At 54.4% G+C, this 11,627-nt stretch overlaps 1 protein-coding gene across 1 annotated transcript; it reads right to left on the bottom strand.

Moving 5' to 3' along the window:
* Positions 1-3,113: 3,113 nt before the first annotated feature.
* On the bottom strand, positions 3,114-10,824 carry LOC131086650 (cystathionine gamma-lyase-like). The gene is made up of 12 exons (XM_058029732.1): positions 10,660-10,824; positions 10,187-10,268; positions 9,537-9,632; positions 8,539-8,654; positions 7,870-8,001; positions 6,620-6,677; positions 6,330-6,407; positions 5,564-5,716; positions 5,327-5,448; positions 4,534-4,586; positions 3,368-3,517; positions 3,114-3,129 (listed from the first exon to the last, which is right to left on the bottom strand). Exons 1-12 carry the CDS (start codon positions 10,822-10,824, stop codon positions 3,114-3,116), a joined length of 1,221 nt encoding a protein of 406 aa, XP_057885715.1.
* Between the last annotated feature and the right edge of the window lie 803 nt (positions 10,825-11,627).

The following is an 11,627-nucleotide window of genomic DNA, read 5'->3' as shown; positions in this document are numbered from 1 at the left end:
CTGCTCTTCCCTGTGAGTCCAAGCAAGAGAATTCCTTTTACGTTCATCTGTCCTCATGGAAGCCTGGAAGAGGAGAAGAGATAAATGATTATAAATGATGAACATCATCTAAATATAATTCCTTCATTCTGAGAGCCTTTGTGACACACTCCCTTGGGAAATACTCCCAGCTGAAATGGAATTCTGCTCCGTTCCTCACAGATCTCCCGTTGCTCTTGTGAAACACACGAGGCATTAAATGTCAGCAGTAACAATGTCAATAACGGTGTCCTGGTGAGAACCCAAGTGGCAGCTTGGAAATGCAGGCAGACGGGGAAATACTGGGAAAAACCCACCCTAAGGGTTAAACATTCCTTCCCAAATCCTGCAGCTGCTCTGGATAAAGATCCATCAGGGTGGGATGTGTGTGAAAAACAGGGTTTGCAAGAGAAGGAAAATGGATTTTCAGTGGTGTTTAAAGAGTTAGAAATGATGGTTGAAAATTTTCGATTCCTGCCCTAGCATTCCAGGAGCCAGCTGGCTGTGGGACACAGGGTGGGATTGCTGGGGTGTCTGTGCAGGGCCAGCAGCCTGACAGGATGATCCCTGTGTGTCCCTCCAGCTCTGGATATTCCATGATTCTGTCAGGCTGCCAGGCTGGGAGCCACAGCTCCAACTCCATTTCCCAATATCCTTTAGAAAGGCAGGAGATAATCAATATTTTCCTACTGATTAGATGATAAAAGGGAGATAATAAAAGGGATGATTAAAAATTGCATTGGTCAGTCAGCTACTGCACACAGCAGCAGATAAAACAATTACTGAGCACTGGCGGGGCTCAGGCTCATTCCAGTGATTCATGGGGATGTTGGGAAGCTGTGCTGGGACTGAAGGGCATCTGGAGTTTGTGCCTTGGAGCCCACTCAATCCATAAATACGTGGGATGGGAGCTGTGACTCCTGCCCTGCAGCAGCAGCGCCCCAAGTGCCGTGTCCATGGCCATGGCACAGAGAGGGACAGTGCCCAAGCCCCAGAGTGGCCCTGCACTGGGAATTGTGAGCTCAGCATTCCTGGTGCCCAGCTCCTCTCCTGGGGACACAGAGTGCAGTGACAGAACTTTCCTGTAAATGAATGCTGGAGTTTCTTAGAACTCTTCTGACTAATGTGCCTCAGTCTTGGCTGGAGGACACAAAGCCTTCATCAAACACAGTGAGAAATGCCAGAGAACGCTCAAATCCAGGGAATGTGAGGCTGGGAGGGAGCAGGCTGACCCCAGCACTCAGAAAGCTGGGGCTGGGAGCCAGGCCCTGCCTTGGGCTTAGCTGGGCTGGATTCAGGGCTTAGTGCTGGTCCTTTGAGCCCCAAGGATAAAGGTATTTTCAGCCAACACGAGGGATTGGGGCCTCAGCATGGAAACCAAATTGCCCTGGAAGTGCAGTGAATCTGAATCCAATCTGCAACAGCAAATCCAAGGAAAAACACATCCCCTGGCTTTCAGAAATATGGAATAAGGGAAACACAACCCAGACCTGGGATCAGCCCACAGCAGGGGCACAGGGTGGCTCCAGAGCTGCCATGAAGCAGGAGATACTGAAGCATCCCCGAGGATTCTCTCCTGCTCAGAGGGATGGAATCATGGAACAGCCCGAGCTGGATCCCACAGGGATCAGCCAGCCCAGGGCCTGGCCCTGCACACACACCCCAATGCTGCCACCCTGTGCCTGAGCACTGTCCAAGCAGTCCCCGAGCTCTGGCAGGGCTGGGACCTGGGATAAACTCTGGATAATCAGGGCATGAGGAGGTCACTGCACTCTCCCACAGGCTCCCTAAAAGGAGACCAGGTCCTGGCGGGCCCAGGCTCAGAGCCAGCCTCAGGCTGATATCCCACGGGTCAATGAAATCCAGGGCAGCAGGAGGCTGAGGAAGCACAGCAGCTTTTCATTCCATGGGAGACGTTCCTGGGACACAAAGCAGCCCCTGCTGCTCCCCACAGACCAGGCAGCAGCTCCAGGGCAGACGGGGCTGGGCTGCCTGGAAAAGCACCTGGATCTGAGGGACTGCCCATGGAGGGCTCCAGGAGCTGACCTGGTGTAACCAGGAACACACCTCTGTGGGGACAAGGGAAAAGGGGCACTGCCTTCATGGGCACTGGGCAGGGATGGATGGGACCCTGGGCAGGAATTGTTCCTGGCAGGGTGGGCAGCCCTGGAACAGAATCCCCAGATTTGCTGTGGCTGCCCCTGGATCCCTGGCAGTGCCCAAGGCCAGGCTGGACACTGGGGCTGGGACAGTGGGAGGGGTCCCTGCCATGGCAGGGGTGGCACTGGATGGGCTCCGAGGTCCATTCCAACCCAGCCCAGTCTGGGGTGCTGTGGGATGAGGAGGGCTGGGTGGGAGCACCTTCACTTGGGTTTTGTCAGGGTTTAATCCCTCTGTGCAATGAAGGTTATTGTGGCTGTGGCCAGTACAGAATTGTCCTGCCTCAGCTCCAGCCCCTCCTCAGCTCCATTCCCTCTCTGCCCTCAGCTCCATTCCCTCCTCAGCTCCATCCTCCTCTCTCCCCTCAGCTCCAGCCCCTCCTTAGCTCCATTCCCTTCTCTCCCCTCAGCTCCATTCCCCTCTTGCCCTCACACAGGAAAATCCCAACAGCTCCAGGGTCACTCCATCCTCTGATTTTGAACACAAGAAACACGTGCACAGGGGAATATAAGCAAGGAAAAGAAAAGCAGGTTTTAATTAAAAGAATTCCAATCATTCCCACAGCACATGATTTTTTTCAAATGACAAAGATTCCTCTTTAGAAACTTATTATTTGCCAAGTGTTGGATTTCACTTCAGCTTCAATGTTGCATCAAGAGAAGGAAAGGCAGCAAGAAAAAGAAAAGCTTTTACGCAAATCTCCAACCTAATTAAGATAAATCTGAGGTCAATCAGGTTTTGAGCTGAGCTGATGGGTGAGCAGAGAATGACCCGAGAGCAGCAAGAGGCAGCAGCCCCTGTGCCCCCAACCCTGCAGGAGCAGGAGGAACACTGAGCTCTGCTGGTAAAGAAAAGGCAAAGCAAGAGGGGATTGGTTTTCCGTGTCCTCGTCCACAGCCATGTCCAGTTCCAAGGTCCTTATTGACCCTCAAGGCTTATACAAGGTTTAAGCTGCAGGAAGGAAAGGGAGGGGTCAGTGTGTTCTGCCCCTCTATCAGAGACATTTTTATTTCCTTTTATTAAATTCAAATCACATTTCAGCCTTTGATTCTCCTGAATCCATGGGGAACTGTGCCTGAGCAGGGCTGCAAACAGGGAAACTTTCCCTCCCCAGCCCAGGGAACACCAGGGAGGAGCTGAGGGCTCAGCCCCTGGGAAAGGCTGGCTGGGGATGATTTTATAGAGGAACTCCCCACTCACCGCAGCCTTCAGGGCCTGGTCCAGGTCTGCCAGCAGATCCTCCTCATCCTCCAGCCCCACCGAGAGGCGGATCAAGGTCTTTGTGATCCCCAGACGTTTCTTATCCTCCTCAGGCAGATTCTGATGGGTCATGCTGTACCTGAAATGACAAAAACCATTTTATCCCAAGAATCTGGGACTTGGATTGGTAAAACCAGCCTGGCTGGTTCCCTGCCAGCAGCCCTGAAATGCAGCAGGATCTGACACCTCCTCTGTGCCACCTGTGTGACCCCACAGATGCAGAGAGCCCCTGGCAGCAGCTCCTGGAAATGCTGGGAATGCTGACAAGTCAGGGAATTGCATCTCCAGCTCGTATGTGCAGGACACAAATGATTAACAAGAAGTGGATATTTAAAAATCTGGACGTGACAAAGGAGAAACTCCTACTGCTCTTCCTTCCAGAGCTGCTCTTTTATTCCACAGAAGCTCTGTGAGCTCTGCACATGGGGAATGTGCAACCTCCAGTATAAAGTCTCAGTTTCATTCCTGGTGTCTCAGATCCCTTCTCAAAGTGCCCCAAAGGACTCTGGAGGGTTTATTCTCTCCAGCTACACAGGACACAGGCAAGAAGGGATTTCCCTGGTGCTGTCACTGGCACCAGTTCCTTTCAGCTGCTGGAGGGCTTCAAGGTTTGCTGTGAAATCAGGAAGTGAAATGATTTAACATTTAAATTTAGCCAATAATTTCCATGGACCTTTTCCAAAAGCAAGCTGGCTTTGAGTGCAATGATGCAATTCCATGAAGATGCTGCTTTGAGCAGTTTAAAAGGCCCAGGAGGCCCTGCCAGGGCCCAGAGGCAGCTGGGGCACACAGTGACCGTGCCCCTTGTGTGAGCAGGGAGCAGGGCATTCATTCCTCCATCCCAGCACTCTGCAGCTTCTGGGGCTGCCTTCATGGACACCGACTGTGCCTCAGCCCTCCAGGTGAAATTCCTCAATCTCTGCCCTCCCACAGGATTCCCTCTCTCTGCAATCTCCCCTGGCTCTGTGCTGCACAGCAGTTCCTGAGTTTAGCTAAAGGCAAAACAGCAAAACAGCTCTGGGGGCTGGGAAATTGTGGGAATTTCGTGGTGCTCTGCAGCTTTTTGGGGCTCTGAGGATGGGAGGATGAACTCACGGATGCTCTGCCAGGCTCTCATAGCCACCCACACTGAAGCCCACGGTGAACACCTGTGGGAGAAAGGGAAGGAGGTTATGGATTCATGGACAGAGAGCTCACAGAATCAGGGAATCTCCTGAGTTGGAGGTGCCCACAGGGATCACTGATCCAGCCCCTGGCCCTGCACAGACACCCCAAAAATCCCACCCTGAGCATCCCTGGCAGAGCTGTCCAAACCCTCCTGGAGCTCTGGCAGCCTCAGGGCTGGCACCTCTTCAAAGACATTGAGGCAAATAGAAAGTTTAGGGACCTTTCTTCCCCTCAAGTTTTTCTAAAATAACTTCTATATTATAAATTGTATTAGCTGTAATTAGGGAATAAAGGGCACATCTGGCAGGGAAGAGCTAAGATTGCAAACAGACTCATCCTGCCCCTGGATCCCAGGGAGTGTCCTTGCCTGGAGCCAGCACAGCATTCCCAGAGCCAGGGGCTCCCTCAGTGCCTTTCCCCCTGAGGGCACTCTGCAATATTCCAGCAGAGCTGCACCAGCCCCAGCTGCCCAGCCCTGCAGAAAGCCCTTTGCCAGCAGCAGCTGAGCTGGACACACCTCACCCTGGGAGCAAACAAACAAACACTCCCAGGGGGATGAGGGGTCCCTTTGTTCCCTCTCATTCACCCCATGGACAAATTATTCCTGATTTATAGTGGGATTTATGGGACACACCCAAAGGATTGGCAAGAGAAGCCACCCCACCCTCCCATCAGCAGGGCAGATTCAGCTCCCTCTGAAGTTGCTTTTATTGCACTTTACCTTCAGGTTCCTGAGAAAGGCATAAGCATTACGTTCTTCCCCTTGGATTTCGAAGCTGACGATCCCTGAAACACCTGAGCACTGCCTCTTCGTCACCTCACACTGACAGTGGGAAGCCAGCCCTGCAATGGAGAGAGTTGGGAGAATTCCCAGTGAATGCCAGTGCAGTGCTGGGGCAGCTCAGCCTCACCCAGCCCATCACTGGGCACCACAGCTCCCCAGTCCCTGCTCACCCACCTGGGTACATGACCTTCTCCACACAGGGATGGGATTTCAGGAACTTGGCCACAGCCAGGCCGTTGTGGAAGTGCAGCTTCATCCTGATGTGCAGAGTCTTGAGGCCCCGGTTGCACATGTAACAGTCAAAGGGAGAGGGGACAGCTCCCAGGGCTGTGGGAATGGGAACAGAATCACACAGAATCACACAGAATTCCAGAGAATTCCACAGCAACATTGGTGTTCTGCATTCAGCACAGCCAAGCACATCCTCACCTCCAGCATTGCTGACCTTGGCACAAGTGGGAAGACAGCCAAGGCAATCTCTGTTCCTCATCTCCCACATGGGACAGCCAATTAATGAGGCCAATTAACAGGCTCAGGCCTCAAGGATTACATTATTTATTGGGCACAGTGCACCCTCAGTGCAGAGGGCACAACCCTGGACAGGAATTTATTCCTGACAAAGAGGAGGCCGGAAAATTGCCGGAATCATCCGAGGCAGGAAAATTCTGCACTGGGCACACCCTGATGGGTGAGGGAGTTTCAAACCCCCCAGGCTGCAGGGGGCACCTCAGTGGGCTCAGGATGGGCCCCAGTGCTCTCCTGGAGTGCTCAGGAAGGGGAGATCAACGTCTCTCATTTTATGGGACTGTTTTATTGAGCTTTCCCAGCTCTGTTAATTTACATTCTGGGCTGATTTCCCACTTGTGGGCATGCCCACCCTCCCCAGCAGGAGCTGTGGATGTGAACAGGATTCTGTCAGGAATTCCCTGTTTAGACTTACTCCTCTGCAGGAATTTCAGCTTCTCATAGAGACATTTCTCATTTACAGAGACCAGGCCCATGAGAACATCACTGTGCCCTGCAAATGACAGGGGACAAGAATGGGATCACCCAGGTGTAAATAAAACCCCTGGGACACCTCCCACCACCCCAGGCTGCTCCAGCCCCAGGGTCCAACCTGGCCTTGGGCACTGCCAGGGATCCAGGGGCCTCTCCACCCTCCCAGCCAGGAATTCCCTCCCAGTCTCCCTCCATCCCTGCCCTAAGGATGAGCTGAACTCTCACACTCACCATTGATGTATTTGGTTGCAGAAGACATACAAATATCAGCCCCCAGGGCCAAAGGACGCTGAAAGGAAAGGAAAAGAACATCATCATTCCAGTTTGGGTTCATCCCCAGCCATTCCAAAGGCTCTGAACTCACACAGGATAAACAAGGGGAGAAACAAACACAAAAACCTGAGCATGACAATAGAACATGTGCTAAAGGCAGCAGTACAGGGAGGCACTCTGAATGCAAGGGAAGCACAAGAAAATGTGATTTAAGAGCACTGCTCCCACTCCCACAGGCTCCAGGGAGAGGAGAGATTGAGCACATCCAACACACAGTGCAGAGCTGGGAAAACAGTTCTGCAGCTCAGCTGGGGCAGGGACACACCATGGCATGGAGCCCACAAAGGGCATTTCCACGGGAAATGAGGGATCCAGCTGCAGAGCAAAAGAATTGCTTTGCTTTCCAGCTGTTGCAGATCCTGCCCTGGAGGAGCTGAGAGCATGAGCAAAGGAGCTTTCTTTGGCAGCTCTCTCCCCTCAGCTCCCAGTGCTCTGCCCAGGAGCCTCCTGAGGGGAGACAAACCAGGAGCTGGATGGGCAAGAGGGGCTGAGCAGTGCCAGATTTTTAATCAGTCACTAATTAAGGCACTTTGCACATGGTATCAGCACATTCTAAAGAGTGAGGGGCATCACTCTTAAAATAGAACAAAGCAGGCAAATTCTATCCCATATTGAGAGCAACAATGCTTGGAAGTTCATTATTCTGAAGCATTTGTAAAACTTCAATCTCTTCACTTCATGTCTTCCAGTTATCAATACAGGAAAGTTCTGGCAGTTGTTATGAAGAAAGTTATAAACCTCTGAATCATATATTCAGCAAAATAGAGAAGAAAAAGGTAAAGTGGATGTCTCCAAGAAAGACTGAACAATGGTTGCTAGGTTTGTCTTCCACTATCATCTGGTTTTTACCTTTGTGGCTCAGAACAGCATGTGCAGAAAAATTGATGCAAAAAGGCCAAAGTGAGGGAACCCTTGGTAACTGTTTGATTTCCATCAGGAATAACAGAATTCCATCATTCCTGGAGTACAGACACCCCCTGCCCCCCTCACTGGTGCACCAGCAGCAGCACCTGGGCCGGGCCTGAACCAGAGCAGGTGGTTTTGCAATGCAGAGACCAAAATTGCAGTTTCTTGGTGGTGCTTCCCTTCCCAAAAGGGATCTCCAGCCCCACTGGGGCAGGTGACAGTCCTGTCCTTGTCCCACACACCTGGAAATATGGAGACATGAAGCTGTTGTCCACGGCCACCAGCACCCCCGGGTGCCTGTGCGCGATGTCTGCGCAGGCTTTGATGTCGATCACCTTCAGCGTGGGGTTCGTGGGGCTCTCGAGCCAAACCAGCTGCACAAACCCAAAACAAGTCCAGGTCAGAGAGCTCCCAGTGCTGGGCTGAGTCCCAGGGGCTCTGGGTGCCCAGTGCTGGCAGCTCCCCGTGGCTTTGGGCCCTGGGGACGGGCAGTGGCCCTGCCAGAGCCAGGGGAGGCTCCAGCGGCTCCTCCGAGCCCAGGGAGCTTTCCCTGCAGCTGGGCTTGTGCCATCCCAGGGCATCCCAGCTGGAGAAGGGCTCAGCAGCAGGACAGAGCCTTTCCCAGAGCCCTGCCCAGCACAGTTCCCTTCCCCTGGGGCAGGGATCACCCAGCAGCGCCACGGAGCCCCCCCGGCTCCGCGCTCCCTCTGCTCCTCCTCACCTCTGTCCTGTTCCCTCCTCTCTGCAGGGCTCTGCCCTTCTCAGGGTGCTGCCCATGAGGGGCACAGGGGGACGGGGTGGATGCAGCTGTGCCCCAAGCTGCCCCCTCAGCTCAACACAGCCCCAACCCCAACAGGAGCAAGGATAAAACAATTTAACGTCCCTTTAAAGTCCACTTCCCTTTCCCCTACCTTGGTCGAGGGATGTTCTTTAATCTTTTTTTCCAGCTCTTCTGGCTTTGTGCAGTCAACATAAAACACTTCCAAATTGAACTCCTTTTTCATTTTGTCAAATAATTCTTTCGTGCCTAAAAAAAAAACAAAAAATCAATCACAAAATGAAAAACTTCCTTAACCTTCATTCCCTGCTCTGCAGCCTCCTGCATCATGCAGGGACAGTCAGGAGGGCACAGCTTGATGCTGCACACCATCCATGGCACATTTATATTTTCTTTATTTACACACTTAAAGATTGTTGCAGATTGAGTGATCATGAAATAGTAATAATTTAAATATGGGATCAGAGTGATTTGGGAAGTACTTGAAATCAATGTGGGGTTTATGATCAGGAAATTAAACACAGAAGAGCAATCAAGGGGAAGACTCCAGCTACGGTTTCCCATCATTCCAATAAAAATGATTCCTTCCTGTCTTTGAAGCCTTTCCCAGGGAAGATTAAAAGAATCCAGCAGGTGATCAATGGATGTGCAGCACTCACTACCAGAAACACTCCTGCATTAAAAATTCATTGGTTGGGTCCTTTTGCCAAGCTGATCCCCAGGGACTCAGTTTTCCATCTGAGCAGGAAGGGATGGGACATGGAGGTGGATTCTGGGAGCTGAAGGGAACATCTGAGTGATGTTTGGGAGGTTCTTTTGTGAGAAGCCCTTTCTTTGGAACAAACCAAGGCACAGGAGGAGCAATGAAATTCAGCCCTGCAGAAACCAGGCTGAGGCTCCAAGGAGAGGGGAAAGCTCCCAGGAACTGGAGTGAGCTCTCCCTGCTCAGAGAGGGACTCTGGCAGAGCTGGGTGCACTCTGCCACTGGGGAGCTGTGAGGGAGAGGGATTGATAACAACAGGATTCAAAGAACAGTGGGGTCCTACAGGGGAAATTCAGAGTTCCTGAGAGCCACAGACACGTTTGAGCCCCTGCACAAAGAAGGCTGAAGCCACTGGGTGCTGTACCCACCTTCATAAACGTGTTCAGTGCAGATAATTGTTTCTCCTGACTTCAGCAGGTGACAGATGTTCATAATTGCTGCCATGCCAGAGGAATAAGCTAAGCCTGGAGGAGAAAGGATCATCAGTGTTTGATGTGACACAACAAGTCAGACTTGCCTTGGCCTTCCTCACTTTGCCTCTGAAAAGAACCTGTTCTGTCAGTGCCTCACTGGGAACATAGAGCCAGTGACAGCAGGGGATGGATGTGGACAGCATGGAACCAGGACAGACACTGGGATACACTGGGACAGGCTGGGACAGACTGGGAATGGACTGGGACACACTGGGAATGGACTGGGACACACTGGGAATGGACTGGGGCCAGGGGCTGCCTGCTCCCACTGCCTCCAGTGCTGCTGCACAAGGATGGATCCAGCTCAGCCCAGGCATCAGCCACACTGAGGGAGCAGCAGGCAAACCCAGGCATGGAGCTGGACTTTGCTGGACCAGAAGTGCTGGGCTCTTCCCCACCTTGGAGCTGCTCCTGCCCACAGCCAACAGCCAGAGCCGTGGTGAGGGAATCATGGAATGGTTTGGGATGGAGGGACCCCAAAGCCCAGCCAGTGCCACCCCTGTCCCAGGCTGCTCCAAGCCCCGTCCAACCCACGAGGTGCTCACTGTATTTGGCTCCATCGAGGACGGACATAACCTTCTCCAGGATACGCCTGTTCGGATTGTCGAACCGGGTGTATTCGTACCTCTGGCGTGGGAAGAGGAAACAAACATCAGAGAGAGCACAGGGAAAGCTTGGGATAAACCGCTCCGGATCGCCGCCCGCAGCGGGAACAGCGAGCCCCGGGCTGGCTCCGGCTGCAAGGGAGCACAGCGGCTCCTCCGGTGCCGCCGCCGCTCAGCAGGGCCGTCCCGGAGCACAGGCACGGCATCGCGGCCGGGCGGCTCTGCAAGGGCCCCGTGAGGAGCCCCGCTCCCGGCCCAGCGAGATGCTCGCGTCTGCCCAGGAGCTGCCACGGGGGGAAACATCCGCGCCGGGAGCTCCCTGCCCTGCCCAGGCCCTGCCGCCTCCCGTTCCCCCGGCCGGGACACGCCGGGGCCGCAGCGGGGCTCGGCGGCCCCGTGCTGGCCGCACTCACCTCCTCGTCCTTCGCGGGTACTTGCTGCTTGAAGGTGGTGGAGAGCGTGATAGGCGGCACCACGGCCTTGGAATTCCACTGCTCGGGCTCCTGCGCGTAGTGGATGGCATTGGTGGCGAAGTGAGGGATAGGCGGCAGAAGCTTACCGCACTCCTGGCTGCACATGGTGGCGGCTCTGAGGGACCGGCCCTCAGCGCGGCTGCTTTTAGCGACCCCGCGGGCTCGGCGGGGCGCGGCTTTCGCGCCTTCTCATTGGCTGCTGCGCCGGCGGGGCGGGGCCCCCGCGCCCTCCCATTGGCTGCCGGCGGGGCGGGGCCCGCCCTGCACGGCAGCGCCCGGCCGCTGGGGGGCGCCGCGCGCGGAGGGCGCCGGGGGCGGCTTTCCCGGGCGGAACCGGGAGCAGCGCGGCAGTGACCCACAGGGTGACACGGCTGGACGGGCAAGACACCAACGTGTTCCCGGGTCCCGGTGCTGTTTGACCTTCCCTCCCCCCAAGTGATGCCCGCTCGGTAAGCGGCAGGGTGGCACGCTGCGTGGTGGAGCAGGGCAGAGCCAGTAAATCTGGGAACGGGCTCTCCCTGCCATTCCAGCCCCTGCCCGCGGCCTGCCCGCAGCGGGGCGTCAGCCCGGCGGTGCTCCCGTCACAGCGCCTGTAAACACCCCAAAGCCACCCATTAGGTGGGCACGTGTCCTACCCAAACCGGCCTTATCACGGAGCCACGTGAAGCCACCGGAGATGCGATGTTGGGCGCACGATTAGTCAGAGGTGGGGCAGCAGCCTTAAACCCTGAAGGAATCCCCAGCAGGGCACCACTAAGGCATAGTCCCATAAATCATGTCAGAGATGGCCTGGGGTGTTCTCCCTGGCCATCCCAAACACACATGCCAGGCACCAACGTCAACCTATTAGTGCTCTTCAGAGCCTAATTGACGGAGCCCTCAAACGAGCCAAAAACGATCAGGGAGAA

This window comes from Melospiza georgiana, chromosome 9 (genome assembly GCF_028018845.1).
Source record: "Melospiza georgiana isolate bMelGeo1 chromosome 9, bMelGeo1.pri, whole genome shotgun sequence".
NCBI classification, from domain to species: domain Eukaryota; kingdom Metazoa; phylum Chordata; class Aves; order Passeriformes; family Passerellidae; genus Melospiza; species Melospiza georgiana.
This window is presented reverse-complemented; position numbering and strand designations above follow the sequence as displayed.